The 20,813-nt window shown below is 48.1% G+C and overlaps 1 protein-coding gene across 5 annotated transcripts in view; it reads right to left on the minus strand.

Moving 5' to 3' along the window:
• Window positions 1–20,813, minus strand: part of CLEC16A (C-type lectin domain containing 16A) — a 222,149-nt gene that overhangs the window by 41,259 nt on the left and 160,077 nt on the right. For all 5 annotated transcript variants that reach the window (XM_037069041.1, XM_037069040.1, XM_037069037.1 and 2 more), the window contains 3 exons: window positions 12,769–12,920; window positions 10,354–10,558; window positions 8,448–8,615 (listed from right to left, as the gene is read on the minus strand). In XM_037069041.1, coding sequence (XP_036924936.1) covers window positions 8,448–8,615; window positions 10,354–10,558; window positions 12,769–12,920 — 525 coding nt within the window. The remainder of the gene's footprint in view (window positions 1–8,447; window positions 8,616–10,353; window positions 10,559–12,768; window positions 12,921–20,813) is intronic.

Genomic DNA, 20,813 nt, shown 5'->3' on the forward strand with positions numbered 1-20,813 from the left:
TCTCTGAAACACTGGAAGGCACACAGTCACTTCAGCAGTCTGGGGTGGATAATGACCCAGGGAAGTGAGGCAACACAGTTCTTCGGAACTCTTTCTCCCCCCTGCCTCCACCCCCCCAGGAAAAGCTGTCTGGAGCACGATGGCTGGCTCTGCCTGCTGTGTGCTATATTTTACAAGGCAATGGCTCCTCAGACATAAGTGCTGGTGCCTTTATTGGGAAAATGGCTTTGGGGGCCATGGTCCAGGTGAGGGAACCTTGGGGGCCCTGACTCAGGAACGAGGCTCCTTCCCAGGCAGCGTGCCCAGAGTCCTCAGGCTCTCTCTTCAGTTCTTAGTTGGGAGTTCAGAGAAGAGGTCTGGCAAGCAGGGACCTGTGGATTCAGCTCAGGGCTGAGTTTTGAGTGAAATCTGTTCTCCACAACCCTGACCCAACCACTTGAAGGCTGATCTCTTAGAGACAATTGTTAAAAAGCTTTGAAAGGAGCTTAAATACCACCATTTTTGCTCAGGCAGGATTTTTGCTCAAGCCTCATTCCTGCTTTTTGGGCACGATAGGCCAGGAACATGGGGAGTGACCTCTGCATGACCGTGACGTCCAACCTGGTTTGGAAGTGGTGGCTGTGGGGAAAAAAGTGTGTTTATGTATCATTGTTTTGTAGGTCTGTCCATGATTCGACGGACCGCAGGCTTGGCAATGTGCAAGTGTGTCATGCGGAGGATGGGAGAGGGGAGGGCTCTGTGTACGACTGGGCTACTCTGAGTGTCCACTCTCTAAAAAGGGCCTATCCTGTCGACCTTGAACACGAAGAGGAAAGTGGCAGAAACATTGTGTGAAGCTGCTCAGCCATCACCAACGTCAATCTTGGAGCAAATAGGATTTAGAGGCAGAAAGTGGAGGCAAGGATCTCAGCCGGCTTCGGCCTTGTGTGAGCTCTCTGGCCTTGATCTGAGCCTCAGTCTCTTCTCTGTAGAGAAGAGCAACTGATACCACTTCCAGAGCTGTTCAGAGGATAGAATGAGTACATACAAAGCACCTGGCACAGCTAATTATTCCGGTCAAACTACGCCCCGCACTTCCAGAAAGAGATGACTTTTTCCATCTGACACATGCCCAGGGCTGGAGCTGACCACGCGGTTTTGCCTGATACCAGTGAGGCCTTAGGTAGTGGGAGCTCACTTCATATGTGTCAAAAGTAAGTCAGGAATTTAAGGGCATGGTGGTTGGGGCTCAGGGTCTGACCAGGCAGATCTGAGTTCAAAGCCTGGCTCAGAAGAAAGATTTTACTATTTTCCTTTTTTGCATGTAAAGAAGGACCAGATGTCAGATACCCTGCTCCCCAACTTAATACATTTTACTTAAAAAAAAATCCTCAAGTTTTTGTAACTTACCCCACAGTGGTCGGAGTCTCTGACCAGAGAGCAGAGGGGTAGGAGGGGTTAGCAGGGAGTAGGCAGACTGGGGGAAGGTGGCAGGCGGGCTCTCCTTCCTGTGTGACTAAAGAAATCGTGTTTTTTGACTTGGGGAGCTGGAAGGAGATAATTGACTTTTATAATTGGAAACAAGAAGAATAGGCCTAAAAAATTAGTTTCTGGGAAACACCGCCAAGAGATGACTTTAACACCTAGTGTGTTATCCCGAGGGGTGAAGTCGGAACCGAGGTCTATGAATTAAACATTGATCCCCCACCCCGCCTTCTCTTAGATGTCAGTCGGAGGCTTTGTGGCCAGCTCAGCTGGCTCCAGGCACACTGTAATCTTTGCATTTTTCTTCAGTTACTGGGATGCCAAAAGCTGGCTCTGGAACTGTGCTGCTTTTCCACAGAACTATTAAGTGTTCCGGGTCACTGACTGATAAGGCAGGTTTGCTCACCTTTGAGAAAGATAACATCTGTGGAAAGCATAGCTTTCCTCTTATGCTCAAGGATTCAAATGTTTGCCCAGAGACAGATGGCGTCATGAACTCAGCAGGACAAGAAACTGGGACAAGAAGTGCAGAACTTGGCCCCAATGGGATAAAGTCCGATCCTGCAGCTGGCACCCTGAGCCACCACCAACTGGTGCAGGTACCAAATCCAGGAGTAAGCAAGACAGTACCTCCCCCGCAGCAGGAGTTTACAGTCTGATACAATGAACAAGTCGTCCAGCCCACTTCCATCTGCCCATCCTTGTTTCCACCTGCCATGGATAGTCACTCAGCACTGCTCTCTCATTGTTAGCAGTCAAGGGCAGGAGGACCAGGGCCCCCAGGGCCTTCCATGCTGGTGCAGGGCAGTGAGGCAGAGAGGAAGACAAACAGAGTAACTCCACTCATGGTAAGGGCTCTGCAGACTATGAGAAAACAGTTCCTCAAAAAGTTACATTACCATTTGACCCTGCAATTCCACTCCTAGGTAGACACCCCAAAGAACTGAAAACAGGTGCTCAAACAAAAATTTGTACACACACACTCATAGTAGCACTATTCACATTCGCCAAAACATAGAATCCACCCAATGGCCACCAACGGGTGAAAGAATGGATGACCTAAATGTGGCACATCTGTACCAAGGAATACTATTCAGCCATGAAGAGGAATGAAGCTCTGATACCTGCTACAATTTGGATGAACCTTGAAATCATGGTGCTATGTGAAAGAAGCCAGACAAAAAAGGCCACATGTTATATGACCTACATGAAATACCCAGAATAGATAAATCCACAGGGACAGAAGGCAGATTAGTGGTTGCCAGAGGCTAGGGGAAAGAGGGAATGGGGAGTGACTGTTTAATGGGTATGGGGTTTTATCAGCGGGTGTTGAAAATGTTTTGGAACTAGCAGAGGTGATGGTGCACAAGATTGTGAACTTACTAAATGGCACTAAATTGCATAATTTCAAACAGTTTTAGGTTCTGTGAATTTCATGTGAATTAAAAAAAAATAAAGCAGCTGTTGTACAGAGTAGAACTAGGGGAGTGGGCAAGGCCCTCTGGGAAGGCCCCCAAAGAGGTATCTGAGCAGAGCCCTGAATGCTGAGAAGAAACCAGCCCCATAGAGGGTTCCAGCCAGAGGGAAGCATGAGGACAGAGGTCCTAAATGGGATGAGTTTGCTTCTGTGAGGTGCAGACACAAAGCTGGTGCAGCTGAAATGCTGGCTTGTATTATACAAAGAGATCCCAGGAGGAAGAAGAGAGAGGGGTGGATAGCGGGTTGGGGGCAGGGCAGGGCAGGGTAGCACAGCACAGGCCAGTGAGCCACAGAGCGGGGCTGGGGACAGGTGGTGGAGGGTTTTAAGCACTGTCACTGGAGCTGAAAGGCTGGTGATAAACAAGGTGGGGAAGGTTCACTTCTCTGGCCATATCATTAAGCCCCCATCAGTGAGGGCCAGGGGGGTCAACCTGCCTGGCTGTCCCACTCAAACCCTGTAATGCCCTCTGGGCTGTGGAGCCCTTCTGTTTAGATAAAATTAGGAAGAGCCTGGGAGGACTTGAACAAGAGAGGTGGTGGTGGTGTTCTGCCCAGGAAGAGCACCTGGGAGCAGCCTCCTGGACAGGAGGAGCCCAGGAGTGGGAGTGAGGAGGCTGCTCTGGGAGGCCAGAGCCTGGCCCTGTGACTGGAGGCACTTCTGAGGAGCAGCTCTGCTCTGGGGTCTGCTGGTCCACGTGGTGTTCATGGAGCAATGGCCCTAGTGGGCTCGTTTGGAAATCCACCCAGCCCCCTCCCCCACTGGCAGTTTCTGGCAATCTGCTGTCACCATGGGTCAGTGGGGGTGGATCCTAGAGGGTGCTACCTATGGAGAACTGTGCCTCAGAGCCAGAGTGTAGAGCCCGTCCTGCCTGCCCGCCCCAACACGTGGTTACCACTGGCCCTCCTAGGCCAGGCACACACACAAGCCTCTGCTCTCTTGGAGCCTGACATTCTGTGGGGGCAAGAGCCATTGACATAAAACCAGCCAATAAACAGAGTTTGTGATTTCTTTCCAAGCCAAATGGAAGAAGAAAAATATACCGAAGTGGCTAGTTGTCTATTAGCACTGATTTATATTCTACTTTAATATCTCTTCCAAGGAAATGAAAGGTATATTTTCATCAAATATAATCACTTATAGCTTCTAAAGGGGAGACAAACTGCTCTATGACAATTACTTGGGCCTGCAGATGGAACTGGAAGCTGTCATGACAGCAATAGCTCCTCCGGCAGGCACCCCGAGGCGGGTGGTCAGTGTGAGGACCCCACTTGGCCTGGGGGTCTGCAACAGTGCAGCCTGTGCCAAGGGACACAGCAATACCACTGGGCTCACAGGCCTGGATGGCAGCTGTGACGACACAGCATCAGAGGCCAGCAGGGGCTGCCCCCAGCCCACTCTTTGGCTTTTGAAAACCTCTAAGAAATGTGAAGCCAGTGAAATTCAGTATATGTGCAACTGACCCAAATATACCATCCAGTGCATCTGCTCTCTTGGAACGCATATCTTGCTCACTTTGGTGATGGAAATTAAGCATAAGAATGGTGCTTATGATCTTCTGAGCACCATGTTCCCAAGTTCCCAGGTTCCCTCATGTTCCCATGTCAAAGTGCCACAGACTAAACCAGTCTAGGGACTCAGGGAATTTTCTCTTCTTCCTGGTGTTCACGCAGGGAGAAGGTACCTTGGGAGCTGCTCCAAGGCTGTGCTCATTCTTCATTCAACAACTAGTAAATGAAGGCACAGAACCAGGTGCTGACATGCAGCGGGGGCAGGACAGACCAGGCTGCCATGGAAGTGACATTCTCCATGGTGGAGAAAGACCATGGTCAGGTACACAGATATGTTGGCCAGGTAAGAGACAAAGAAAGGGTCACAGAGAAAATAAGCCAGGTTAATGTGATAGAGGGGAAAGGGTAACCTTTTGGGGGTGGGTGATCAGAAAAGACTTCTTTGAGGAAACTGAGACCTGAGTACTAAATAGGAGGCAGATCTGGAGAAGAACATCTGATGCAAAGGTCCTGAGGCAGGAGAGAGGTTGTGAGAACCATGCTTAGAGCAGTGGTTCTCAAAGAATGGCCTGAGGAACTCTGGAGGCCTCCCAGAGTTAGAGCTACTTTCATTAAAATAACAAGACTGCCCTGGCTGGTGTAACTCAGTAGTTCAGTGCTGGCCCGCGAATCAAAGGGTCACTGGTTCGATTCCCAGTCAGGGCACATGCCTGGGTTGTGGGCCAGGTCCCCAGTAGGGGGTGTGTGAGAGGCAACCACACATTGATGTTTCTCTACCTCTCTTTCTCCCTCCCTTCCTTGCTCTAAAAAATAAATAAATAAAATCTTTAAAAAAGTAACAAGACAGCATTTTCCTTTTATTTTCATTCTCCCAGGAGTATACAGAAGAGTTTTCCAGAGGTCACATAATGTATGTTATCACAACAGATAGAAAGCAGAAGCAGACGCAAGAATCCAGCTGTCTTCTATTAAGCCAGATATTAAAGACATTTGCAAAAATATAAAACATTCTTTTTTGTTTTGAAAAAGGTTGCTGCTCATAAAAATGTGTTATGTTAACATGTGATGGGTTTATTTTTAAAAAATATATAAGTAAATAGTTAAAGCATTTCTCAGTTTTAATTTCCAATCCTGCAATGTCAATAAATATAATCCATATAGATCCAAGCTATTTGGGTCCCTCAATACTTTTTAAAAGAGTATAAATGCACCCTGAAGCCGAAATGTGGGCAAGTGCTGACTTAGAGTGGCAGTCGGGGCTGGTGATGCCCAGGAGGTTGGGGAGCTGCGTCTGAGGGCCCATCTCATAGGTCACACAGGATCAGTGAAAGAACTGGACTGTGTTCTAAGAGCTATCGGAGGGTTGCAGGCAGGGGCGTGGTATGATCTGATTTCTCTTCTAGAAAGATCCCACCAGTTGAGTGGGAGGGAGGGGATGAGACTAACAGCCGGAGAATACTGAAGATGCTGTTGCCACGATCTAGGGAGAGACACTGGAACCAGGAGGGGGAGAAAAAGTGTAATATATTCTGTAAGCACAACAGGCCAATGGGTGTGGGAGAGGGAAGAGCAGAATTTGGATGATTCCGAGCTGCTTGGGTGGCTGTGGGGCTGACTAATGAGACAGCAGGTGGTGAGGCCGGTGGGAGCCAGGGAGAGCTCCCCTCCCTCCCTCTGAATGACACTGACTCTCAATGGTTTCAACTTGCTCTTTAGGTCACATCTCCAGCCCAGGCCAAGGCAGGAGGCATGCGAGGCCTCTCTAGCCAAGGGCCCAGAACAGTCGATCTGGGAAGCACATCTGTGGGAATGTCCCCATCCCACTCCGCACCTGAGTGGCACTTCCAGGGGACAGACACAGCCGAAGGGTTCCAGATGGCTGCCTTCAAGGAACTATCTTGGACTATCCTAGTTCCAACTGGGCAACCTCACATACCCTGACCCTGGGGCCAGCAATAGGACACTGGGCATTCTAGCTTGGCCAACCCCCATGCCAAGCACACCAGTGTAGACACGGCCACACTCCAGTGCTGGATGACTGCAAAGCCACCCTGCAGCCCAGGCAGGGTGGGAGAAGCCAGCAGTAAGTCTTTGTAAAGCCTACTGCAAACAGGGAGATGATTATGCAAATACTGAAGAATGTGACATTTGGCTCTATTTATTTACACTTGCCTTGTTTCAAAAGGATGGATCTGAAATAAAGCCTGAGCTTTTCTCCTTAACCCATTAGATTCCGAGCTGAAAAAGCCCCAATGACCCTAAAGAAATTATTTCTAAACTAATATTACATGTCAGTTATATATTAATAAAAATTACAATGCAGTGCTTATAAATTTAAAGTAAAATTACAACTGTGTATACAAAAAAGAGGAAGGATGGAAGGAAAGAAGGAAGGAAGGCTGATTTTTTTCTACCAGGCCAGTGCACACTTAGTTAACCTAGCCTCATGGTCATCATTCATATTAACTTAGCGACCGTCTCTACAGAACACGAAACAGCCCGGAGAATGTTACATCGGACATTTCACAGGTGAAAGCACGCAGTGCTACAGTCAGTCTCCTAGCCTAAGACTGGTTTTAAGAATGAGACCAGTCCCTGGCTTGGGTGGAAGCTTGAACTGGTGTACTTTTTCCACAGTGCACGATGGGATTGCACATATCAAGATGAAAAACGTCCCCTCTGATGGCACATCCACCGCTGGGAGTTTACCCCCCAGACACGTCAGATTTGCACAGATACCCCAAGGGTGTGCACAGCGACACTGGAAGAGCTAAACACCGGAAACGACCCAAATGGCCATCAATGCTAAAAGTTATAAAAGATTTGTTGGGTCCCTCCCTATAATAAAATACCAGTAATTAATGAGCACGAAGTCAGTTTCTATGTGCGAAAATATACGGCTGCCCTATCACGTAAAAGTGGACGGGTGCAGAATCCCGTATGTTGATAGCTGCAGCGCAAGAACAGACAAGCAAAGGTATGTACGTGACATACAAAGAAACATTTCTGAAAGGATATGCAAGAAATAGTTAAAAGTGGTTACTTGAGGGCAAATTACACTTATTTTTCATTTTATCAGATCCTATTTGGATTTTCAAATATCACAAGCTTATAGTATATCTATTTCTAAAATGAATTAAGTAAATCAAAGAATGAAAACAGAATAAACCAATGGGTGAGGGAGGGGAACTAAGGCCTTGATTTTGGGCAGGTTCTTATGGCTGCCTTTTGTCCTTAAATCTGTAACTGCTTTTGAAAACATTTTGCAACATTTACAACTGAAGTTCGAAACCCTAACTGTGGGGAGGTTAAGTTGCGGGGGTGCAAGGGCCCGCTTCAAAGTTCTGCAATGAAGAGCAAGGCTCTTTCGAGGGACGGGGGTGCATATGGATTTACTTAAATCAGAAGTGTCAGAGCAGGAAGGGGAGAGCCCTCCCTTCTGGAGCAGTTCTTTCTGCTCTCACGAACCCGACCTTGAACTTTCCATTCATGTTTCTTTGTTGGGAGAGAGGAGGAGGGGGTCCAAGAGGCTCCCAGACGGGAGACACTGGCAGCTGCTGTGGGCAGTGGGCCCTGCTTCTGAAGTCTTGTGCTTCAGGGGGTTAGAGCAGGAACCACACACACTATCTCTTTCTAGTCATCCTACACGGAAAAGGAAATTACTCTTCCACAACCTCATTACTAATCATCTAAGTATTTCCAAGAAATTTCCAAGAAACTTTTTTCTTAATTCTGAGAAGTCCTTCCACACTCCCAAGAAATCTCTGGAAAACCAAAGTCAGGCAGCAGAACACCGAAGAGAAAGCCAAGATTTCTTTCTGTGGCTTGTGTTTAATTTTGTGCTACACTTTGATAAGTTCTAAGAAATTTGTCTGGTGCTTCCAAAGGGCTAGATTTCTGAGAAGGGAGAAGAAGTTTACACAAGCTCCACAGAGGGAAAGCCCTGGGCCCTCCGGTGGGGGGACAAGAGGTGGCACAGGGTGGGGCCGGCTCACCTGGCACCTTGTCCACGGATGCGAACACAGAGCGCTGCACTGTGGGGTCACTGCTGCCTCGCCGGCACTGGTCATAGAATCGGAAAGGCAGGTGCTGGGAGGAGGAGGAGGAGCCAAGTCCAAATCCAAGGACTTCAGTGGCTGGCTGGATCGGAAGGTCCAGGAGGGCTGCGTTCAAACAAACCTGTGGTCATGCTCAGTGCTTGGGACAGAAATGTAGGCCATGAGACTCTGGGTAGGGCGGTTTTCGCCGGAGCGGCTGAGGCCCCGCCAGGCATATCCCTTGGGTGAGGCCTAAGAAGGCAACAGGCAGCCCGAAGCCGGGGAAACCAGAGGGACACTACTGGCCCTGCCTGAGCCTCAATACACAGCTGGTGCCTGGAGAAGGGTTCGGAAACGGACGCAGGGCCAGGCTCCACCCAGGCTTCTTGGTTTCCACGCACACAAGGCCAAGGCATATCCTGAGGTACAGTTTCAGACTCCAAGGGTCTGAAATGGGGCCAATTCTGCCCTGAAAGTTCACATATATATGTGCTCATGGGGAAAAGCATGTAAGAGATACACACATATGTACGTGTGTATTTATGAGTGTGTGTTTAACTGTCACAGTTGCTCTCCCCCTTCCATAAACAAATCTCATGATATAGCAATTTCGAGGGGCTTTAAAAAAATCAATAGAAGAAAATATCCAAGGCGTTAGTTCTCACAGTCAATTTATGGCATAATTCTCCATTTTCAAATGAAATATTTAGCCTTCATGCCAGCTGTGAGAAATTGCTTTACATTAAAAAAAACCCTCTGAAAATAAATCTTAAAAGAAAGGGCTGAATGATTTACGTCACTTTGCACATTACAAAATGCTTCTGTAATGATTTTGTAGGCCAAGTCTCAGCTAAGTGAGAAAGAAGACGAGGACTACAGGGAATGCAGGCCTGTGCACACCGATGGGGCAGATGCAGGAAGTAGGAGAGTCCACAACCTCCAGAAACCCTGCTGCCCTCCAGGTCTTTATTTTTAAGCACAGAAAGCTCTCCTCCCCCCCGCCCCCCACCTCAGTGGGCTGGAAAGCCCCCAGAGACCACACCAGAGTGCACATTAGCACTGGAACTGAAAGGCGTTGGTGTCTTGAGAAAGACTATAATTTTAGTACTTGATAGAATGCCATTTCCCCAAGAAAAATGCTGTGCGTCCGTCCTGATGAATGGAATGCCCTTATCTCAGTGCCTTTATTTCTAAGAAAGCTGGGGCCTTCCAGACCCTGGGCAGTGTAAGGCATCCTCACAAATTCTCCACAATTGCTGTGAAATGGGAAATGACTTCTGATTTCAGGGCTGGGTCCTGGCCCCTCAGCAGGCAGAGTGGCCTTTCATAAGCGCTGGGAAGGAATGGGCTTTAGAGCAGGAAGTTCTGCATTTGGGTTCTTCCAACTGGCTGCCTGTGTGATGTTGGGCAAGTCACCGAACTTCAGTTTGTTCTTCTAAAAAGTGGGCACAACAGGCCCCACGGATCTCAAGGGCTGTTTTAAGAATCAAAGGTGGTAGGGGAATGTCAAAGCGTTTTATAAACACTGAAGAAGCTGGAGAAGAGCCACGTGCAGGAGAGAGAACGGCTGTCCACACGGACGCCTGCCTGTCCACAGTCTCTTCCCTCCCCTGGCTGGGAGAGCACACCTTCTCCTCCGTGCCACCCTAGAAACGCTCGAGAAAGCAAGCACTTAGGGAGTGGGAGATGCTGTGCAGATGCTCCATTCCCTCACCGAATCATAATTAATTCCTGAACCGTATGTGTCCTTTTTGGGAGCAGTTAGGGCGATTCTCAAGGTCAACATGACTACCACACTGACAGCCCCGTGGCTGCTTCTGTCCCCAAGGTCTCAGAGGACACTGCACTGGGACCAAACACTCACCAGCTATCCTCTGCATCTTCATGCGTCTCGCCTGGATGCGGCCCTTGGCCAGGCGCTGCTTGGCGATGATGCAGCGGATATGGTCTGAGAAGATGAAGGTTGCCTGGAGGATGGGGAAAGGCTTGGAGTGGGGGCTGGATGCGGGCTTGTGGATGGTGATATTCAGGGCACGGCTGTCATCCTCCACACCGGTCACCTGCATGTCCTGCAAGGGAGGAGATGAAAGAAAATGGTTCACTAGGTGCAGGAGGAGGGTGCCTGCTCAGAAGCTGGGGGATCCATGTCTCATCTATGAGACCCCCACCCCCACCCAATTTTGACTTTGCTCTTGCTCTGAAGGAGACTATCAGCTTCCCAAGCCTAAGACAGTCAAGGATGGACACAATCCAGACCAGGCCTAGCAGGAGCAGACAGCACGGGAGGCACTGAGCGCTCAAAAGGAGTGATGCTGGTTGTGGTGGGGGCATCGTCCACAAGACTTGAGTGAGCTGGCGAATAAAGGGGTACGCCAGCCTTTGCAAGGGGACAGGGGAAACCCACCAGTCCAGCTCCAACATTCTTACTTTTGAGAAGCCAGTGATAACCAAATTTCTATGCTATCTGGCATGAGCTTACACTGACCCACCTACAAACAATTTCTTCCGTTTCTCTGAAGGAGGGGGCATCATTAGCACCCATTTGTATGTCTCTGAAAATTTTCTAGTTATTAAAAGAAAAAGCTAACTTTGAAAAAGAGAAGGGAGGGTCACTTAGCAGGCATTTGAAGAAAACTACACTTGAAAACCAGAGAAGGAACTCACATAGAGCAAGTGTAATAAGGATAAATCCAATTTAAAATCTCAGAATAGATTTTGTGTACAGAATTTGCTCCCCACAAAGGTTTGAGGTGATTTAAGAAAAAAGCCTGAGACAGGACACAGACGTGAATGTCAGACACGAGATAGGAGGCAGGAAAAATGTTGAGCAAGGCTCATTAAGGTGGCTGCTGTTCACAGGCGTTCAGTGCGGCCCAGGCTCTGTGGAACGATGCCTGCGTGGCGACGCTGCGCGGGGATCAGAGGAGAAACTACACATTTACAGCGAGGAGGCTGGCGTGGAGTAAAGGTTTGGCAAATAGTGGCTACTGGAAGACAACCAAAAGAAAAAGGTTTATGTGGCTTTCATTGTCTGATAAAGGACACGTATTAATCCTTCGAGGGAGGAAAAACACTTTCCTAATGCTAAATTCTACCGGAAATTGATCATAAGCCTAGATAAATAAGAAGCACTAAGTCACCTAATGGACACCCACTTCCAGGGAAGTCTTTTTATAAATAAAAGATTCTTCACACAGTTGTTTCTCACATCACCCTTGGTGAAAGATATTTCTTAAATGGGAAGATCTTGAAAAAGAGGAGTTTGGGGAAAGGTTGCACAGCACCTTCGAACCCGTGGGCGGTTCTCTTGGGGACGGCACGCTGCCAGCAGGCCACACTGTGGGGAGGCGGATGTGGGTCAGCCTGCGCGAGGCCTGCCAACAACCAGGCCTGCTCAGCCAGGAGGAGACTGCCTCAGAGCAGGGCAAGTCTCGGGCCCATGAGAGTTCCCTGGACATTCAGGAACTGGGGGCTGCTGGAGGTGTGAGCTAGAAAGCTGTTTTCAGCTCTTCTGGTATGCTTCCGTCACTCAACCAGCTGGCATTAGTCACCTATCATAAAGACAAACATTGAGAAAATCCAAGCCTCAACTTGGCTTTTGGCAATTTTGAGCCCAGCTCTGCTGGAGAGGGGGTGAGGACAAAGGAACTTTTACACACTGCCAGCGGCAACAGTCATTTTAGACGGGAATTTGGCAGTGCCTACGAGCACTGAAAACAGGCATATCCCAACTTCCTGGGATCTGCCCAAGTGCAGGAGGAAGGGAGGACAATTCAGTTCACAGCAGCACTGTTTGTAAAGGTAAAAAGCTAGAAGCAACCACAGGGCACTGGCGTACCCTTCCCTGGTATAGTCAGGCAGCAATAAAAAAAATACCAGCAAGTCTGCACATACTAATGTGGTTAGCTCTCCAAGATGTACGTTGAGTGAAAAAAGCGAAGTTTAGACTACACTCAATGTGACACTATAAAAAATACACATACACACCCTCTCTCATGTATAGGTACACAATTTTAAAAACCAGTGAGGTAGTTACATTCATATATGTATTTGGCAGAGAGCAGATCAGGAAGGATTATTGATAATGGGAGGAGTGGACTGTAAGAACTGTGTTTGGGTCAAAGAGAATTTGACCTGTACCTGAAAGCTAGTTTAACTTTTCTCAGTAACAATCTGTCTGTGTGGTCTTAGTGCCATTAGAAATTCACTGTGAAGGTGACACTCGTGTGCGTCTGTACAGTCAGCAGAGGAGAGCGTCTGGAGTTCTTGGCTGTCCTACCTGCAGGAGGCCTGCAAACTTGACCACTCCCCAGCCAAGCCTGGACACGTCAGGTTCCACCAAGCTCATCTGGTAAATATCGACAGCCAGGAACCGCTGGACCATGCCGCCATCCTTGGTGACCACCGTGCATGCGATCAGGTCGCTGTTGTCTGGAAGGAAGGAGATAGCAGCATGAGGCACAGTCTGGCCTCACCAGACGGAGACACACATGCCTGAACCAGAGTCCCTCCTCTGAGTCACACTGGGCAACGTTATTTACCTCTCTGGGCTTCAGAGTTCTTATTTGGAAATGGGAATAACGCCCATCCCTCTCAAAGTTCTATCTGTGAGGCCTGACATAAAGTACATAAAGCATCAGTTCAATATTTACTGCACATTAGGTGCTTAAACTGTAGCTAAAAAACAAACCAACCAAGAATCTCAGTAACATTTCAGTGCTTCTGTGCAGACCGCTGGAGGTTTATACTGTGATGGTGTTTGCCTAAATTAAGTGAAGATGACAACGGAAGAGCCCCCTGCTAGGTCACAGAACCACCAAGCCCTCAAGCTGGTGCTGGGCAATGGGCAGCTGAGCTCTGCACTAGATGGTGTGTGATCCCGGGCAGGGACTCGCCCCTCTGGGCCATGGTTTTCCATTTGTAAGTGGGGAAAACGTCCTCTTTTGCCGATGTTTGGTGCATTAAACGAGGACAGCATGGGGTCCTCAGTGTATGCTGGACCCCTTCTCTTACCTGAAAGTTAGCTCTGGTGTCTAATTCAGTGCCTCTTCTGATGACAATGAAACAACCAGCATCATTAAATCCTATGGCCTGCTCTGAGTTACCTACCTCCCAGGGAATCCTCTGCTACATGTTTTAAAAGAAATAGCCAAACCAGGAAACAACCTAAATGCCCCCAAATAAGGGAACATTTTGAGTATGATTTTTCCCCATCACATGGAAAATTATATACCCATTTAAAACTTATGTTTAACCAAACTGTGAACAGTGGTTACCTATGGGGAGGGAAGTGAGAATAAGGGGGTAGGAGTGTGTGTGGTTGGAGAGAGAACTTTAATTTTTGCTCTATGCACAACTGTTTCACTTGAAATTATCTTAAAATGAGAAAGTATTCAAGATGTACACTTGTAATACATATTAAAAACCCAAGTTAAAAATCCTATTTACCAGTAATTGCAGTGACATTGGAAAAGACATTAAAAATTTAAATGAAAAAGAGAATGAAAGCACTCTTACTATGATTTTGGTGTGTTAAAAGATATCCCGCCCTGGCTGGTGTAGCTCAGTGGATTGAGTGTGGGACTGCGAACCAGAGGATCGCAGTTCGATTCCCAGTCAGGGCACATGCCTGGGTTGCAGGCCGGTTCCCTGCAGGCCAACTCCCAGCAGGGGACACACAAAAGGCAACCATACATTGATGTTTCTCTCCCTCTCTCCTTCCCCTCTAAAGATAGATAAATAAATAAATTAAAAAAAAAAGATATCCCTACCAAGAAATACAAGTGCAGAGAAATATACTGAAACTTGAAAGAAGTCTCTGATTATAAGAATGGTAGGTGGCTTTTTTTTTTTACAAACCACTTTGAAGTATAATTTTATATCATAAAATCAATCCATTTTTAAAAAATCCTCATCCAAGGACATGTTTATTGATTTTGGGGATGGGGAGGGGTGGGGAGGTCGGGGAGGGGGAGGGAGGGGAAGGGGGAGGGGGAAGGGGGAGATCAGCATGAGAGCATCAATGGTTGCTTCTTGCAGGTGCCCAGACTGGGGATCCAACCTGCAACATTTGGGGTGACAAAAGGTTGACACTGTCATATGGGATGACACTGCAGCCAACTGAACCACCCAGCCAGGGCTGAAATCCGCCCATCTGAAGTACACAGTTTGAATTTTGGTAATTTACAGTTGTGCATAATCACATCCCAGTCGCAGGGTGATTTCCCTCACCCTCACCACGGCACTGTAACCTAATATTCAGCTTAAACTTACTCCAACTTACTGGGAGTGGAGTAGTGGAGGAAGCCCAGGTGTATACATTCTGACACCAAACACATGTGCCAACAAACTTGGGCTCAGGTATTCACCAAGGTCCTCCCCCCCCCTTTTTACTTTTCATTCAGATCTAAGGGATGATAGATAAATGTCTCCATTTCTCCCCTCTTTCTTGGGCACCCCCCTCCTCATGCACACCTCACTATAACCCTCTGGGAGCATAATCTATCTGGGGTTCTGTCTTCCTGGGGATGACTGCCTTCCAGTCCATCTTCTCGGCTTTTCCAGTCTGTGCTGGGTATGAGCCACCCAGGACAGCCAGCCAGATGTCTCCGTGGGGACACCAGTGCCAGAGCAGCTGGACCGTCTGGACTGCACTTTCCCACCCTTTAGGGCAAGAATCTCCTCACTTTCCCAATAATCCAGCCAAGTATTAAAAGATTTCTAAAAATTATTTTATCCAGAATTTCTAGTTCCATACTGGAAGACATCTAGTCTTCTATATTATCAGAAGTGTAAGTCATCATTTTCATTCTTATCAACGTTTTCTTTGTGGTAGGTCCAGCTTATTTTCTTTACTCAATACTTAAGACATTGTTCCTCAATGGGAATCTTTCATTTTTTAAAAATAGAAAACAAAACTAAATGAATAGAGGGTGCTTTTCTTTTCCCTTTTTCCTTTCTCTCCCTTCCCCTCCCCCTCCGAACAGTACGACTCTGCCCGTTTTCTTCCCGCACTCACGAGGGGCGTGCCCTGGGAAAGCGGGCGCGGGTACCTGCGAGCTGTGCTGCCGGTGGGTGTGTCGAAGACAGTGGGGTTTCTCAGCAGGCAACCCCTCACAAAGCCCGGCAGCCTCAGGGGCTTCAGGGGAAAAAAGACCTACCACCTCTGCCGCAAAGAAAAAAAAAGGAAGAACCAAACCCCAAAGCGGAACAACTTTCGGCAACGCAATTGAGACATCAAAGCCCTGTGAGAGATTTCATAAGAAAACTAAAAGCATCTGCCACCATGAGAAGACTGCTCTGAGAGGGAGGGAGCCTGGCTTTTCAGAACCGCGGGGCAGTTAGGAGAAACACAGGGACTTCCAAGGACTAAAGAGAAGGGCAGCCGTCCTTCAGAAAGATCAAGAGGATGCTGGTTGGGGGACTCATTTGTGGGCCTCCCGAGTGTCATTTCAGGGAAATCCTTGACCACTTTGGCCCACGGCTGCTCTTTCCTAGAGGACAGGGGCTGTCTGGTAACCTTTGAATGGCCATGATGTCTTGGGTGAAGGAGGACGCAGGACAGAGAGCTGCCGAATGGAACCCAGGTCTACCCACAGTCTGTCCTTGGCCTGCCGCCCTCATGCAGGCACCTGTGAATGTCGCTCTGAGCCGGGGAGCCATGCCGGGGGCTGAGGTACCGGGGCAGGGTGGTGGGGATGCGGGCACCTGCGCGGACTAGGAGGCAGGCAGCTATGTCGGGGTACATGATGGCCTCATAAGCCTCCCTGTCTGCCTCTCAGGAGCGGCTGGTAGCCAGGGAGGACGGTGTAGGTGACAGGTCATCCATACACTGGCACAGCCCAAAGCCCACTGCCCATCTCAACTTCCCAGGTCCTTCTCTCACCAACCTCACTTCAATAGTGATGAGGCCCAGGACTCTATTTTTTAAAAAATTACAGAAAACTGTCAGAAGACAACATAGGAGGAGAACATCAATATGACCTTAGGGGAAGGAAAGGATTTCTTTAAAAAGAAATAAGAATCAGTATATATAAATAAATATAAGGCTGATAAACTAACTCCATTAATTTTTAAATCATTTATTTATTTATTTTTAGAGAGAGGGGAAGGGAGGGAAAAAGGGAGAGGAACATGGATGTGATAGAGAAACCTCGATTAGTTGCCTCTCGCATGCCCCCGTCCAGGGACCTGGCCTGCAACCCAGGTATGTGCCCTGACAGGGAATTGAACAGGTGACCTTTCGGTTTGTAGGACAGAGCTCAATCCACTAGCCAGGGCTCCATGAAAATGTAACTCAGGTATAACAATGACTTTATAACTTTGTGTATAATAAACAGACTAGGGGAAATATTTGCAAACTAGCTCTACGAGGCAAAAGATGAATAAAGCAGGTAATGTGAAGGGCTCCCATAGGTCATTCACGGACAAGAGAATGGGGACAGCCATCAAACACACACGAAGGTGCTCACTCTTAGGGAAATCAGGGAACAGATTCAAACAAGACACCATCTTCCACCCATCAGACTGGCAAAAACCAAGGTGTCTGATGACACCAGGTATTAGTGAGGACAAAGAAAAACTGACATTCTCAAGTGCTGCTAGTAGGAGAATTAATTAACAGAGCTGCTTTAAAGGGCAAATTAGCATTATCTATTAAAACTGAAAGTTTCACAACACAGGACCCTGCAACGGGTAAGTTCCCAAGAGAAACACACTTGCGGGCCAAGAGACACGAACGAGAATGTTGATGGCAGAATCTGGGCCTGTAATGCCCAGTAACAGGAAAGCTGGAAAACAAATGTGCACATTCATTCAGTGCAAAGCTGTATGGCATGGAACGAGTTAGATCTCTAGCTATTTCAAGAACATACTGTTGAGTGGAAAAAGCAATTTGCAGCATGACACATGCAGTGTAACACAATTCGTGTAAAATTAACCACACAAAATGAAACTGTATATTTTATTATAGGTTCAAAGTATGTGGATGTGAAAGAAAATTTAAGAAAATGTCTGGCAGGCACCCTGGCTGAAGTGGCTCAGTGGATTGAGTGACAGTGTGCAAAGCAAGGGGTTGCTCGTTCAGTTCCCAATCAGGCACATGCCTGGGGTGCAGGCCAGGTCCCCAGTGGGGGGCACGTGAGAGGCAACCACACATTGATGTTCCTTTCCATCTCTTCCTCCCTCCCTTCCCCTCTAAAAACAAATAAGTAAAATCTTTTAAAAAATGTCTGGCAGGTGCACAGTAAAACCTGTTGGGGTGGGGTAGGTGGGAGGGTGCAGGGTCAAGGTCAGGGTGCAGGGTCAAGGTCATTTTGGTTATTATGCAATGTTTTGATTTTTTTAAGGGAAAAGAGGCACGTTAACTGAGTATTTAAGACTAAATAAAGAGAATAGCTGACCTCTTCCCATACTCAGACACAAAGGGCTTCAGGTCCTCCTGTGGCCCAGCCTGGGAGAAAGCAGCAGCAGGTCACACTGTCGGCCAGCTGTCTCTGCCTGATTCCCAAGGTGGTGACAATCATCTTGAAAGGCTGGTGGCAGGCAGAGGGCTCTCCCACAGCACCTCTTGGTGTGCACTTTTTCAATCTAGCCAGGTGTGAGTTGAAGAACTCTGGCACCCAGTTTAACAAACACGTAGGTGTCAGGTGCTGGACTAGGGAACCGGACCTCAAAGAATGAGGCCTGGCGCTGCCGCAAGGCGCTCGGGGGCTGGCAGTGGTGCTGGGACTAGGGACCCCAAACACCGTGTAGACCAAGTTTCCATCTAGGCACCCTACGGGCAGGGCAGGTGAGATGACAGATGTCTCCATTGCACCCCAGGACCACAAAGGTGCAGCGTGCCTCCCAGCAGACGCTCAGTCCAGGGAGATGTGACATGTCCCTCCCACTCCCAGGCACTTTATTTCATTTATTTAAAAGGGGAGATTTGACATTTTATTTGAAAATATTAAACTTATCAAACCTTTGAATAGATGACATATTCATATGTTCCCATTAAAAAAGGTGCCATTTTTTTTTACAGTGGATATTGTCTCCCTGTCCTTCCCAGAGGCAACCACCGCACAGATTTGTTTTCCATCCATCATGCATTTCAGAGTGCATGTGCGGCTATATTCTCTCCACCTTGTCTTTCACAAATGCTGAAGTGTCACACCCTCTGCAATGTACTTTTGCCACTTAACCAGGAGACTTGGTGACCGGTCAGCCCAGAGACCCTCCTCACTGTTTGTGAGAATCACACAGTGTCCCACTATAGGGACAAGCGATTTAACAGCTCACCAGCTGTTCAGACATTCTTTTTTTTTTTAATTAAAAAATATTTTATTTATTTATCTTTAGAGGGGAAGGGAAGGAGAGAGGAAGAGAAACATCAATGTATGGTTGCTTCTTGTGCATCCCCTGCTGGGAACTGGCCCCTGCCGGGAACTGGCCTGCAACCCAGGCATATGCCCTGACTGGGAATTGAACCGTGATCATCTGGTTCACAGGCTCGCACTCAATCCACTGAGCTACACCAGCCAGGGCTGTTCAGACATTCTTATTCATCTATGCAGTGAGAGTAAATCTGTACCAACAAAGAATTTGTGCTTAATTTTTCTCTTGAAAGCGCTCACAAAGTTTTACTAAATTTCAAAAGGAAACTTCGTATCATTGCCACGAACAGAACACCAGAACTCCTTACAATAAGGTGACCATGAAAATGGAATTAGAAGACAATTTGACTAACTTAACAGCCTAAAGACTGCTCTTTGGATAAAAAGGGAGACCCAAGAGTTAGTGAAGTTCTAAGCCAAACTAGTGCCAACCTGAGACTTTCTCCTTGATGTAATAAAAAGGGCCAGAAGGGCACTGAAATGGGTTTTCTTCTGGGCGATACTTTGCAAAGATGGCCACAGCGGCATCTCCCACCCTACAAGCTCTTCTTACAGTGTGCCCCTGACCTTCCTTCTGTCAGGTGGTGGGGTTTATGTCTTTTCTCCTTGAACCTAAGTGGGACCCTACGAGTGCCTGGGGTAACAGAGGACAGTGTGAGTGACCCCACATGATTTCTGAGGCAACCTCAAGCAGCCGTGGAGCACTCCAAGAAAAGCCAAGGCCCCAGGCCAACAGCCAGCCCCCGCTGACTGACCCCCAGTGCCCAGCTGAGTCACTCCAGCAGGTGCCATGTGGAGCAGAGCGAGAGGAGCAAGTCCCGCTGGGCTCTGGGCAAATTACAGACCTGTGAGCAAAATGAATGACTGCAGTTTTATGTCACTAAGTTTTAAGATGGCTTGTTACCCAGAAACAAAGAATTTAAATGGTGATTTATCGTAATTTAATGTAATTGAGTGCTGTATCCAGTCACACTTGAAATTATAAAATTCTATCTGTACCACCAAGGGGCTACACACCAGATTGTGGAAGAGGGGCCTGAACAAACAGCTAAGGGCTGGAGATTTCGGATGTGCAAAAGGTCCTGCAGTGCTTAGTAGAATGAAGAAAAAAGAGTATAGCCATTTTCCAACAAAAGTTTAAGATGCTAGGAAAGAGGAGGACAAGAGGAAAAAGCACGGAAGAGCCACTTTACCTTGAAGTACAGAATCAGAGCAAACTGGCCTGGTGAGAGTACCTTGGGCTTCGGAGCCATGGAGACCTGGGCTCGAATTCTAGCTGTGCCATTATTCACTGAGTGACCCTGGACAAGCCACCTCCCTCCCTGAACCTCAGGCTCCTCACATGTAACACTACAACCTAACCTTTGCAGAGTGTCCAGGGAATCTGAGGGGGGCTGGAGGCTACGCCCAGTGACGTGCCTGATGAGCACCATCAGCACAGCTGTGTGACCAGCACTGGTTGCTGCTTAGAAGTGCCCTGACTTCCCAGAGCCATGACTCTCTTGTCAGACCCTTCTGCTTGAGGTGAAGTCATGCTTCCTGAATGCAGGCTTGAGGCTACGCAAGGCTCTACAGAGGGAGAAAATGATTCACGGTTTTGGTTGTTCCTCAGAACTCCTGCAGGGTCATGGGCAGTGAGTTATACAAACTTACCCCATCCCCTCCCAAGCCCTCATCCATGGTTGTCCCACCCACACAGTCGCTCTCCCTCCCCTACACGCACCCATCTTAGCCCCTACTGCGCCCCGATGCCAGCCAGTCTCCAGTTACCCTACTCACTCACTCCTTTCTGGTTGAGGCCCACTCCCTATCTAGACATAAGTCCCAAGAAGGCATTACCCCAACCTGTCTCATTCACTGCCGTACCCCCAGGGTGGGGGGGCCTGGGCAGTGGCAGAGCCAGAAGTATCTGTCCCTGGATGGAGGAATGCTAATGTCTTCTGGTCCT

This window comes from Sturnira hondurensis, unplaced genomic scaffold (assembly GCF_014824575.4).
Source record: "Sturnira hondurensis isolate 20B ecotype Veracruz unplaced genomic scaffold, ASM1482457v3 Scaffold0018337, whole genome shotgun sequence".
Classification (NCBI taxonomy): Eukaryota; Metazoa; Chordata; class Mammalia; order Chiroptera; family Phyllostomidae; genus Sturnira; species Sturnira hondurensis.